The sequence below is a fragment of the Piliocolobus tephrosceles genome, chromosome 10 (genome assembly GCF_002776525.5).
Source record: "Piliocolobus tephrosceles isolate RC106 chromosome 10, ASM277652v3, whole genome shotgun sequence".
Classification (NCBI taxonomy): domain Eukaryota; kingdom Metazoa; phylum Chordata; class Mammalia; order Primates; family Cercopithecidae; genus Piliocolobus; species Piliocolobus tephrosceles.
In genome coordinates this window covers 109,092,443-109,106,336 of record NC_045443.1, presented here as the reverse complement: position 1 = coordinate 109,106,336, position 13,894 = coordinate 109,092,443, and the positions used below count along the sequence as shown (strand labels likewise).

The window sequence follows — 13,894 nt, the reverse complement described above, 5'->3', positions numbered from 1 at the left end:
AAATTCATTTATTATAATATCATAAAAACATATTTAAGCTACTTTGTATGTAAATTTGGGATCTTTTGATTTGAAGACAGCTTGACTCAAGATTTTCTAAATATTTTCACACACATACATATCCTGTAGTGAGAAAAAATATCCATTTATATGGTTCTACAAAAATCTCTGGCCGGGCGCGGTGGCTCAAGCCTGTAATCCCAGCACTTTGGGAGGCCGAGAGGGGTGGATCACGAGGTTAGGAGATCGAGACCATCCTGGCTAACACGGTGAAACCCCCGTCTCTACTAAAAAATACAAAAAAAACCAGCCGGGCGAGGTGGCGGGCGCCTGTAGTCCCAGCTACTCGGGAGGCCGAGGCAGGAGAATGGCATAAACCCGGGAGGCGGAGTTTGCAGTGAGTCGAGATCCGGCCACTGCACTCCAGTCTGGGCGACAGAGCAAGACTCCGTCCCTCCCCCGCCCCCCCAAAAAAAAAAAAAAGAAATCTCTAACTGCTTTGAGCTTTAATTTCTTGAATCAAGAGAGTATTGTCTTTGATGCTGAGCTTCTGTCTAAATAAATGCTTTATTTACTTAAATGTGTGCTTTTCTTTTTTTTTTTTTTTTTTTGAGACGGAGTCTTGCTCTGTGGCCTGGGCTGGAGTGCAGTGGCCGGATCTCAGCTCACTGCAAGCTCCGCCTCCTGGGTTTACGCCATTCTCCTGCCTGAGTCTCCCGAGTACCTGGGACTACAGGCGCCAGCCACCTCGCCCGGCTAGCTTTTTGTATTTTTTTAGTAGAGACTGGGTTTCACGGTGTTAGCCAGGATGGTCTCGATCTCCTGACCTCGTGATCCGCCCGTCTCGGCCTTCCAAAGTGCTGGGATTACAGGCTTCAGCCACCGCGCCCGGCCTTAAATGTGTGCTTTTCAAAAACTAGTAAGATTAAAACATTGACAGGATCTTACATGAAAAGGAACAGTCCTGTTGCTTCTTCCAGAAGATAATATGACTGGTTTGGAATTTTCCTGTAGTATAGTTTTTTGTCTAGTGTTGTAAGAATTAAAGGAATTTCAGGATCTTAAGGTAGGTTATTATTTGATGTTTTCTTGGAACATTTTACATTCTTGAAAATACACATGGCTAAATTAATTTTTGCCAGCAAACCACATAACTTTAAGATAATGTAGAGTAGGACTTGATTCAGGTTAGTATCAAATAAGGTCAGATTTTTAGTGCCATCAGTAGCTTTCAGCAAAGATGAGGTGTTGGTAAGATAGCATTAGTCTCTTGGAACCTCTTATGGAGATTTTCCAAAATTTAGTCATTTCCAGTGAATGCTCCATTCCACCCCCATCTGAGTCCTGCTACTCTGGGGAACTCCCTCAGCACACTCTTGGCTCTTAGAATTGCTAACAGTGGGAGTAGTACTGCTGGTGGAGCTGGCAGCTAAGCCCAGAGGTGGATTGATGCTTTTATTTCCTGATGTACAGGTACACAGACTCATACTTACCCACACCTAGTTTGGGATAAGAAGAGGTTAGAATTAGTTAGGCTTGAAGTTCCATGCTTACATCTGCTGGCTCAAATTTCTTATTTTGGCATCACTTCGCCCATTAGGGAGACAATGACAGTTATAGAAGCATTGCCAAATAAAAAATTCCTCTGAAATAACCTCTTGTTAGGAGTATTGTGTATTTACTTGTTGATTCGTCCCTTCCTCCTCTTAGTGGCAACTTGCAGTACTGGGAGGAAACAGTGACTGAGAGCTTAATTCCTCAGTAGAGCCAGATCAGCAGAAGTATTACTCCTTAGTTCGTAGTAGGTGGTACCCTATGGGTCCAGTCATTTAAATGCAAACCTATATCTACAGAGCATTTCCTAATGCCGTCATTGCCCAGTGGTCCTTTATTTAGCTGAGTCTAACTCTCAACTAGAGAAAATTTCCTTTGCCGGACAGCAGTATGGTCAGCTAAACATGTGGATGCTACATTTGCTTTCATAAATCAGTACTCTTCAGTAACATTAGTAGAGGAGAAGAGGACACAAAGTGAGAGTGTGTTAATAGGAAGTCCAGATACGCCTGCCACCTGAACTTTCTGTGACAGGTAATACTGTAGGGCCTGAACTTTTAGCAGAGTGGTTATATATGAAGAAGTGGGTTCTGGGAGGGCTTAAACTACTTAGAATGGCTTTACTTTATTAATGGCAAGAGTTTGCTTGGATATTGACCACTGCACATAGACATCAATATGGAAAGTTAAAAAAAAAAATCCACATATATTTGGCTGCAAGTATTCTGAAGATATATCTAATTAGTACATCCATTAAACAAAAGAGATATTTTAGGTCAGGCACGGTGGCTCACGCCTGTAATCCCAGCACTTTGGGAGGCCGAGGTGGGTGGATCACCTGAGGTCAGGAGTTCGAGACCAGCCCGGCCAACATGGTGAAACCCTGTCTCTGCTAAAAATACAAAAATTAGCTTGGCTTGTTGGTGGGCGCCTGTAATCTTAGCTACTTGGGAGGCTGGGACAGGAGAATTGCTTGAACCTGGAAGGTGGAGGTTGCAGGGAGCTGAGATGGTGCCGCTGGACTCCAGTCTGGGTGAAAGAACAAGATTCCATCTCAAAAAAGAAAAAAAAAAAAGTTATTTCTGATGGATTGATAGAAATTTTCTTTTTTCTTTTCTTCTTCTTCTTCTTCTTCTTTTTTTTTTTTTGAGATGGGGTCTCAGCCTGTTGCCAGGCTGGAGTGCAGTGGTGTGATCTCCACTCACTGCAACCTCTACCTCCTGGGTTCAAGCAATTCTCCTGCCTCAGCCTCCTGAGTAGCTGAGACTACAGGCGTGCGCCACGATGCCCAGCTAATTTTTATATTTTTAGTAGAGATGGGGTTTCACCATGTTGGCCAGGATGATCTCGATCTCTTAACTTCGTGATCCACCCGCCTCGGCCTCCCACGGTGCTGGGATTACAGGCATGAGCCACTGCATCTGGCGAGAAATTTTCTTGATCACTTCTGAGACACACAGAGTAATTATCTGTAATATAATTTAATGAATTATTTCAGTACATTAAAATATGCTTCATGTGGACTGGGAACGGTGGCTCATGCCTGTAATCCCAGCATTTTGGGAAGCCGAGGTGGGGGTATCATAAGGTCAGGAGATCAAGACCAGCCTGGCTAACATGGTGAAACCACATCTACTAAAAATACAAAAAATTAACGGGGCGTGGTGGCACGTACCTGTAGTCCCAGCTACTCAGGAGGCCAAGGCAGGAAAATCGCTTGAACCCAGGAGGTGGAGGTTGCAGTGAGCTGAGATAGTGCCACTGCATTCCAGCCTGGGCAACAGAATGAGACTCCATCTCAAAAAAAAAAAAAAAACCTTCATGTGGCATTATGAGAAGAAAATACCTTTACTGATAGTCATCTATGATTCCATTTGCTAAATTAAATGTGAAAGCGTACTCTTACTGAATGTTATATATTCCGTATCAGTTTAGATAGCAGTTTATCTTCACATATGTACATTTTAAGTTTACCTTTATTACAGTGCATTTGTCTTTTGTTTTCATCAACCTAAATTATGTTGAATAAATGTTTCTGTTAGATTCTAAGTTAAACAATTATGTGAAATTCATTTTTCGTAATTGTTTTTTAACATATGTCTTTGTTGGTGATTCATATGTGTGAGTGTAGCTGATTGCCTGACTATATGAACTTTAAACCAAAACCATTCTTTGCAGATGCTTTTACTGACTCTGCTATCAGTGCTAAAGTGAATGGCGAACACAAAGAGAAGGACCTGGAGCCCTGGGATGCAGGTGAACTCACAGCCAATGAGGAACTTGAGGCTTTGGAAAATGATGTAGTAAGTAAGATCTTTGTAATTAGTGCTAGACTCTGTGGTCAGTGTGGTATGCATATGACATCCTATCACTTGTTTGTAATTTAAGTGTGTTTTTGTTGTTGTTGTTATTGTAGTGAGTGTATTTAGAGCAGCAAGTTTGTTGTATAACTAGAGACTTTTTCCTAAGCAGTATATAAAGAAAAATGTTGGTTATTTTACTTGTAGGGATTAAGCAGGAGTACTGTCTGTTCTTGTGGATGCTCATGAATTACTTCTTTGTGATTAAACTAAATAATAATAAGCAACTTAAATTAAAGGTAGAAATCATAGGAAATGCCGGTGTGTTTTGCTTTAACACCCTGCCAAATAAGGTAGCCTAAGGAAAGTGGTGTCTTAATTGTTGACTTCACCTAGAGATGAGGTTGAAGTAGGACATTTTAAGCTTCTTGTCTGAAGAAAAGGTTGTCATTATTAAGATAAATAATTAGGTTACATTGGAACTAAAGCATTACATAAATTTCTTGGTCTTAAATTGGGATTATTCTCCATAAAACTCTTTTATTTCTAAAATGCCTCTTGTCACGTACTAGTTTTGCTTCTCTCTTTAATCCATTATCTGTACTTGAAGTGCTTAGCTGGATATGCTGGCACATGCTTGTAGTCCCAGCTACTTAGGAGGCTGAAGCAGGAGGATCACTTGAGCCCAGGATTTGGAGTCCAGCCTGAATGACATAATGAGACCCCTTCTCTACGAAATAAAAATAAAAACAAATGCTTAATAAAGACTCTATCTTTAGGATAGAGAGCATAGAGATACAAAGCAGTCTTTTGCCAAAAATGAGTGTTATGGTAGCAAAATTTGAGTAGAATGAAGAACCTTCCATTGAGTAGAAAGAGAATTTGTAACATATCTGTGTTTGATGTTTAAGGCATCAAACTTAATCAGCTTAATAATGACGCTCTTCCTCAGACAAGAAGCCTAAAATGTCTTACTTTGACCTCAAGTCTAGTAATAAAACTGGATATACACAGGCAACATGTCATTAATTTTCAAACTTTAACGAATCATATATAACCAAATATAATGGTTCTCAAGTCTGTACATCACATCACCTGTATGAAAAATGTGAGGAAACAGAGACTTCTTTTACACTATTGGTGAGGTGGATAAATTGATAGAGGCTTTCTGGAGAGAATCTGGCAATGCTCATCAAAATTTAAAATGCACATACACTTTGTTCCAGCAATTCTACCTCTAGTAATTTATTTTTGTCCTCATATATCCATAAGACATGCAAATAATTATATGTGAGAATTTTTTTTTTTTTTTTTTTCCTGCAGAGACAGGGTTTTACCATGTTGCCCATTGTGATCTGGAACTCCTGGGCTCAGGTAATCCACCCACCTCAGCCTCCCAAAGTGCTGGGATTACAGGTGTGAGCCATCATGCCTGACCAGGATTTTATTTTATTTTATTTTATTTTATTTTATTTTATTTTATTTTATTTTATTTTATTTTATTTTATTTATTTATTTTTTTTGCAGCATTATTTCTTTTGTTGTTGTTGTTGTTGTTGTTGTTTTGAGAGATGGAGTCTCACTCCGTCACCCAGGCTGGAGTGCAGTGGTGCGATCTCGGCTCCCTGTAACCTCCGCCTCCTGGGTTCAAGTGATTTTCCTGCCTCAGCTTCCCAAGTAGCTGGGACTACAGGTGTGTGCCACCACACCCAGCTAATTTTTGTATTTTCAGTAGAGACGAGGTTTCACTATATGTTGGCCAGGCTTGTCTTGAACTCCTGACCTCAGGTGATCTGCCTGCCTTGGCCTCCCAAAGTGCTGAGATTATAGGTGTCAGCCACCATGCCTGGCCATAGCATTATTTCTAATAGTGAAAAACTGGAAACATTCTAAGGGTCTATCAGTATACTATGAGTTAGATTTATGATGTTACCATTCAGTTGAAACACTACACATCTCCCAAAAAGAATGGTGTTCCAATATTGAAAGATATCTAAGATTTATTAAAAGAAAAAGCACATTGCAGAACACTGGGATCCTATTTGATTTTTTTTTTTTTTTTTTGAGACAGAGTCTCGCTCTGTCACACTGCAACCTCTGCCTCCCGAGTTCAAGCCTCCTGCCTCAGCCTCCTAAGTAACTGTCGCGATGCTTGGCTAATTTTTGTGTTTTTAGTGGAGATGGGGTTTCACCATGTTGGTTTACCATGTTGGTTCAGGCTGGTCTTGAACTCCTGACCTCATGATCTGCCCGTCTTGGCTTCCCAGAGTGCTGCGATTACTGGCATGAGCCACCTCTCCTGGCCATGAATGTCTTTTTTTAAAAAGAGCTGTTCATATTCTTATTGCATAGAAGATGTCTGAAATTACACCCAATAAACTCTTTTTGAGATGGAGTCTCGCTCTGTTGCCCAGGCTGGAGTGCAATGGCATGATCTCAGCTCACTGCAACCTCCGCCTCCCTTGTTCAAGCAATTCTCCTGCCTCAGCCTCCTGAGTAGCTGGGACTACAAGTTCCTGCCACCACGTCTGGCTAATTTTTGTATTTTTAGTAGAGACGGGGTTTCACTATGTTGGCCACGCTGGTCCTGAACTCCTAATCTCAGGTGATCTGCCCACCTTGGCCTCCCAAAGTGCTGGGATTACAGTCGTGAGCCATTGTGCCCCGCTGAAACTCTTTTTTTTTTTTCTTTTGAGACAGAGTCTCGCTCTGTCGCCTAGGCTTGAGTGCAGTGGCGCCATCTCAGCTCACTGCAAGCTCCGCCTCCTGGGTTCACACCATTCTCCTGCCTCAGCCTCCCAAGTAGCTGGGACTACAGGTGCCCGCCACCATGCCTGGCTAATTTTTTGTATTTTTAGCAGAGATGGGATTTCACCATGTTAGCCAGGATGGTCTCGATCTCCTGACCTCGTGATCCGCCTTCCTCGGCCTCCAAAAGTTCTGGGATTACAGGCGCGAGCCACTGCGCCCAGCCAGAACTCTTAGTAGTGGTTATTTATGCGCACTGGGATTGGAAGACATTTACTTTTTACTGGATGTCTTTCTGTATTGTGTGCTTTTTTTTTTTATGTAGGGCATACATTACTTAAGTAATTTTAAAGCCCGCATAAGTAATTGTAATTTCCTGCCCATGTGTTTGGCAAAAGGAATTGCGTTGGTGGTATACTTATATTATAGTCTTACCTGGAGTAGCCCAGGAGGACCCAAGGTTAATAGGTGAACTTTGAGGCAAGCCTTAGCATTGAGGTTGCCATCAGCATTGCTTGGTTGATGCGTTCGTTCTTCTGGGATGGATTACAGCCTTTACTGAACTTTATACTTTTCACCAGTACGACTTTAAAAAAGGAGTTGAAACATTAGAGAAGTGATTTTCCAGACATTAATATTCACTGGTAAATAATCTTCCAGCCTGTGGCTCAATTGGTTGATTCTTTTAAGGATGCAGCCTCAGCTGCTGTGCCTACGGAGTAGAATTCTTTTATTTCTTTACTTTCTTAATAAACTTGCTTGCCCCTGGCTCCCCGCCACCAAGAAAAGAAGGCAGCCTCCCTTTTGTGAATGATAATTTCCTATAGTTTCCTCGTAGAATTGTGGAGTTACCTATGCTGAGGTTATAGGTTTAGGGTATTGAGATCCAGAGTTGCCACCTCTGAGGTCTCACAACTATTAATGGTAAAACCAGTTCTAAAGCCCAGTTCTCGTGACTTTGTCCAGTGATTGCCTGTTCACCGTTTCATGCTGCCTTCCCATTTGGGCATTCCCAGGAAGAAGGGGAGGTTGCCAGGGACCTAGTACCGTGGTCCCACCTTGGAATCGTTGAACATGGGGGAAAGCGTTGGTTTCTCCCTTTTTTCTCCCAAATATTTGAAATATTTTTGGCTATTAAAAAGCACCCCTTGTTCCATGTGGAATCCCTTGTTTAAAAGAGGTAAAATATGTACCTCCTGTCCTTCACAGACCTGAAGACCAGTGATCTCAAGAAGGTTACAGGTAAACGCAGATGTCTCTACTGAAAGGTGGCTTTTACAGGTTAGAGAAAAGAGAGAACCCTGATCTGAAGGCTGTGTTATGAAGTAATTAAAATGTTCTAAACTTTAAAAATAACTGCTCAAATAATTGTGTTGTATAGTTATTTATCAACTGGAAGGGCTGATAAGTATTTTTCTAAAACATTTTTAAGGAAATTTTTTCCTATTTTCTAATTTGCTAATTTTGCTCAAGTAGCTTGTTAGATATTTAATATAGATGTTGGTTATAACTGAATGAAAGGGAACAAATACTTTGTCATTTTGAAAAACAATCTTCATTTTCTTCTAGTCTAATGGATGGGATCCCAATGATATGTTTCGATATAATGAAGAAAATTATGGTGTAGTGTCTACGTATGATAGCAGTTTATCTTCATATACGTAAGTTTAAAACGTTTGTTTTTATTTTAGTGCATTTGTCTTTGATTTTCATCAACTTAATTTATGATGAATAAATGTTTCTGTTAGTTTTTAAGTTAAACAATTCTGTGAAATAATTTTTCTCTTATTACCACGTGTGATAAATTTCCATTAAAAAGGGAATAAATGTAGTTTGCCTATACCTTATTTTTACGCTCTAAACAAATTTTTGTTTTGTTTTTTTTTTTTTTTTTTCTTTTGAGACGGAATCTCGCTCTGTTGCCAGGCTGGAGTGCAGTGGCACAATCTCAGCTCACTGCAACCTCTGCATCCTGGGTTCAAGCAATTCTCCTACCTCAGCCTCCCAAGTAGATGGGACTACAGGCGCGCGCCACCATGCCCAGCCAATTTCTGTATTTTTAGTAGAGACGGGGTTTCACCATGTTATCCAGGATGGTCTTGATCTCTTGACCTCGTGATCCACCTGCCTTGGCCTCCCAAAGTGCTGGGATTGCAGGTGTGAGCCACTGTGCCTGGCTGGTTTTGTCTTTTAAGTTGTTAAAAAACACAAAATTTGCAATGGTAGAGATTATGGTGAACAGTTGAACCAGTTTTTGAAATATGTTCCTCTGGAGAAAAAGTTACAGAAAAAAAGTTAGAATTTTGATTTATAAATAAACAGATCACTATAACTTTAAGTGTTTTTTTTTTTTTTTTTTAAACCAGTATTCTAAACTCTAAACTTTCTTAGTAGTTGATTAGGACAGATATATAAACTGTGGCTTTAAAGTACTCATTTTGCTTTTCTTTTCCTCATGTTTCAGGGTGCCCTTAGAAAGAGATAACTCAGAAGAATTTTTAAAACGGGAAGCAAGGGCAAACCAGTTAGCAGAAGAAATTGAGTCAAGTGCCCAGTACAAAGCTCGAGTGGCCCTGGAAAATGATGATAGGAGTGAGGAAGAAAAATACACAGCAGTTCAGAGAAATTCCAGTGAACGTGAGGGGCACAGCATAAACACTAGGTATTTAAAGGAAATCATGATGCAGTATTTTGGATACACAACTCAAGGTCTGTGTGAGACGGTGTATTGTTACTATATTTCCTCTTCCTTTAATATAACTTAGGTAGAGAATGCAAGTAGAATTGGTTTAAGATCTGTTAGAGAGAAGGTTATGGCAATCTTGGAAAATAATGCTTTTGAGAGTAAGCTCTGTGGTATATCATGGTGAGCAATCCAAGTTCTTGAAGAGCTTGTTAAAATAGTGATCTGGTAGGGGATACGTGTAACAATCACAGCAGTACAATATGATTTGCTTGGTTAAAGGCATGTTCAAAGTACTAGGAACATACAGAATGAGGAGGAGCTAGCATAACCTGTAGAGTCAGAGAAAACCTCACTGAGGAGGTGACATTTTGTGATAAGATAATAGGGTCTTTGACATTCAGAGAGGAGTTGGGAGAAGAATTTCTCACCTGATGAAAAGCCATGTACAAGCATGGCTGTGTGAGAAAATTTGGCCAGCTCAGGAAAGGGCTGGTTGTTGCGTGTGTTTGGAACACAGGATCTGTGTTGGGTGCAGCAGTGGCAGTTGATAGTAGGAACTGAGGTCATTGAAGGACTTGGCATGTCATGCTAAAGAGCACCCTGTTGGAAGGAGATGAAGTGAATAAACCCTGAGGCATTGAGGACTGGCTGAGATACAGAGAACAGTTAGTGCATTGAAATAGTTCAGCTGTGAGAATTTGGTAACCACCTAGTTCAGGGATGAACCTGAGGTTTATTTGATAACTAAGTGACTTAATGGATGTACTGGTGAGAGAGAGAGGAAACATGGAGCAAGTCTGAGGGGAAAAACTATGACTCCATTTGTGCAGCTAATTGTATTTGTGAGGCTTGTGGATCTTTCATTTATTCATAAACGTGTTGAGAAATACCTGCTACCTATCTGATAAACTAAGAGATGCATCCTCTCTTCAAGGCAGTCAGCTTAGAGTCTGGTGATTTGAATTGACATGTCCACTGATAAATGTTGACACTGTGAGACTGGTGGTTCAGTTTGAGGTTTCATCAGCATTGCCGATATTGGAGCCATGGAAAACCAAAGAAGAGCCAGTGAAAGAAGATACCTCAGAGAAAATAAAACTGAGAAAGTGAAGGACAAAAAATGTTGAAGATAGACCAAGATTGATAGAATCAGCCACAGAGAGGTCAAGTTGGACGAGAATGAGCACACATCTGTTAAACTTTGTGCTTAGGAGCAGAATCTAAGCGAAGGGACAGGCCAGAGGTTAGAACTCAGGGTAAGATGGAAGAACAGGGCATCTGGGAGTGAGGCAGTTTGGTTTAGTGTAGAACCTTTTTGTAACAAGCATTCCCTTCTGTCAAGATGACTTTTAGATATGTTTCATTGACTTGGTACCTTTTGGAATAAAATGATTTAGAGGATCTCTCATTTTCAGGGAAAATAAATATATTCCTCCTGGACAAAGAAATAGAGAAGTCATATCCTGGGGAAGTGGGAGACAGAATTCACCGCGTATGGGCCAGCCTGGATCGGGCTCCATGCCATCAAGATCCACTTCTCACACTTCAGATTTCAACCCGAATTCTGGTTCAGACCAAAGAGTAGTTAATGGAGGCAAGTATTTTGACCAGACTTGTCAATATCATTGATCAAATAGTTTTCTAAATACTTAAAATAGTTTGCATAACTGATAAGAATGTGCACTTTAATGATTTGGGGAGTAGTTTTTCACTTCAGCATTACTTAAAATTGGCTTTTGTGGATATCAAATTAGTAAAACATTGTGTACGTCATTGGCATATACATTATTTAGCATGATGAAATATTCATGATAAAGTGCTGCATTTAACCCAAGACAATCACTTGGCCAAAAACACTCCACATATAAAGAAATTGGAAACTTTGGGTAGGTTCTCAATTTTAAAAACACTGGATGATAAAATTATTTAGACATAGTTTATATGGAAAATTCTAACCTATGTGCAACACTGTAGTTAATATAGATTAATTCTCATTATTTGTTTCTATATTATGCTTCAAGAAAGGATCTGAGGTAGCTTATAATACAAGACATGATCAAGAGTCATGTGAAGAAAGTAATTAAAGAAATGTGCTTAAAAAACAACAAAAACAACCCTTAGTCTAAGGGTGGATGTTGAAAGAAACCTGAATCATTAGTAGGAAGACATTTTTTACTCTACCTCTAAATCTAGGTTGAGTATGTCTTGTAGGTTATGGATCTTTTCCATAAATCAGGGATACTGAACAACAGTTCTGTGGATGGTATGGGAATAGTAATAGCAATAGTATGTTACTAACTTTGGGAAAAGAATGGTCATTCAATTTCAGCCATTTAAATTTGGAAAGTTAGAAAGATGAAAATAGAGAACACTCAGTTTCCAATTTCATTTGTTTTCATTGAGTCTTTTCTCCAGAATTCCTCTCCAAATGGACACTCTTGAGTATTTTAAGTACTTAATATTGGGGGTGAAATTTCTTTGCTCACTGAGGAAAGATTTTAGTTGTTTATAAACAGAATTTTAAAGCTAAAAAACCTGAAGGGGGCTGAAAAATGTATGATACTCAAGTGTGTGGAACCCTATGGAGAGGAGACCTGGACTGTTTGATAAGATTAAGGTAAGTGATATGTAATGTTAAATACTACGTGTATCTTTACCTAGGCATATCCATCAATATAAATTTATTTGGTGATGACTGCTTTGTAGTTGCAGTATTTATTAAGCAGTCGCTTAGATAACTGTGTAAATTATTTAGAAGGTCTTCCTTTTTCTAGTTTAATGAGGTCAAGACTTTTTTTTTGAAAGAGCAATGAATATTATCATTTGATACTCCCGTGACTCTAGAAGAGTAATGTTTTATTTCTACTTAAATGGGACTTGCTTAATGAGATTTCAAACTGAATTTTAGGTTCAAGTGTAAACCTGATGAAAATCATAGATAATTATAAGGAACCAGCATTTCTAATTGGATATAATAGCTACTGCTTATTTTCATTATGCCTCAGAGTTAAAACTAATACAGTAAATAATCTTATTCCTGAGTAGGAATTATTGTGATTTATTATGTGAAATTATCTAGTGTATGTTATATTCCTTTAAACAACTGATTACTGAGAAACAGTTATAGAAGCAGGATTAATAGGCAAAGTCTTAACTGTCTTCTTTAATAGTGTGTGTAGATCCTAATTAACCCTTTGGGAACGTGTATTCATTTAAACAGACTTAATCTTAAGGAGGTTAAAGTAAAATGTGAATTTATGTCTCTTAAGTTATGCTAAAACTTATCACAAATCAAATGACTGTCCTCAAAGGGTTAAAATGTACAAGAAATCATTTTTGTCATTTTACTTTTTTTCTGTTTACTTTTTTCCCTCATTTTTTTCTTTAGTTTTTATACTTTCCTTCATATCATTTGTTCTGTCAGGTGTTCCCTGGCCATCGCCTTGCCCATCTCCTTCCTCTCGCCCACCTTCTCGCTACCAGTCAGGTCCCAACTCTCTTCCACCTCGGGCAGCCACCCCTACACGGCCGCCCTCCAGGCCCCCCTCGCGGCCATCCAGACCCCCGTCTCACCCCTCTGCTCATGGTTCTCCAGCTCCTGTCTCTACTATGCCTAAACGCATGTCTTCAGAAGGTACAATACCACAATTTGTTCATGTTTTTGTTTGTCTTTGTTTAACTCCTATGTGAGTTTATAATTACAAAATAGTTTCCTCTTCATTATTTAATAACCTATAATTTCTGTGTTTTAACTTTAGTTTATTAAAACTATTTCTATTAACCTTTTGTTCATTAGAGAGAAATTTGATAAATGTTGTGTGAAGCCATAAACTCTCCTGAATTGTTGTTAAAAAGGGGGTTTATCTCTGCCTGATAATTAATGCTTCTTTACAGCCCCAGAAAGGTCTGCCCCACAGCCTTCCCCCTCCTTATTTGCACTGTATACAGGAGTTAAACAAATGAACTTTCTTCAACCAGCTTGAACTTTGGTTCATTTTACAGCTCTTTGGTCAAGGTCCTAGTGAACCTTCCTATTGGCCATAAGCAGGAATGGTGTTTTCTGGGTCCTTTTTGAGAGCAACAGCCCATATAGCTGCCTTTGTGTGTCTGCCCTTCGATTAAAGTAGTTTGATTTTTAGAATGCCAGAAGAATTCTAAATTTAACTGAGTAATTTTTTTTAAAGTTAGCTTTGCAATCTTACATAGTGAAAGGCTGCTTTAATCTGGGAGAAGTCCTTGATCTGAGATAAAATTATTGATAAGAATGACATGAATTTGAATATTTAGCTATTTTTTTCCTCATCAAAAATAAGAATAAAATCTTGTAATTCTTATTCAGTATTTGGTGCTTAATCCATCATTGCCACATATCGAATACATGGATATGTTGTAGAAAGGTAACATTCCAATTTTAATGCCACCCATATATATTAAAAACCTGTTTTCTGAATCATAATGTCCTTTTGATATTAGTTCTGAATATTTGTGTTAAAATTTTCATCTGATTTGTTCATTGAAATTAGTTAATATTGATTATGTTGGGACTAATAAAGTTTTCTGCACAAAATGTGTTTCTCCTGCTTCCCTGGAGAAAACTATATTGGCT

General features: G+C 39.1%; 1 protein-coding gene across 21 annotated transcripts in view; it reads left to right on the top strand.

The window, feature by feature from the left end:
• Positions 1-13,894, top strand: part of ATXN2 (ataxin 2) — a 153,282-nt gene that overhangs the window by 73,038 nt on the left and 66,350 nt on the right. For 20 of the 21 annotated variants that reach the window (XM_026456584.2, XM_026456589.2, XM_026456591.2 and 17 more), the window contains exons 6-10: positions 3,733-3,857; positions 8,172-8,263; positions 9,067-9,264; positions 10,704-10,882; positions 12,713-12,922. In XM_026456584.2, coding sequence (XP_026312369.1) covers positions 3,733-3,857; positions 8,172-8,263; positions 9,067-9,264; positions 10,704-10,882; positions 12,713-12,922 — 804 coding nt within the window. The remainder of the gene's footprint in view (positions 1-3,732; positions 3,858-8,171; positions 8,264-9,066; positions 9,265-10,703; positions 10,883-12,712; positions 12,923-13,894) is intronic. The other variant, XM_026456585.2, reaches the window with a different exon arrangement.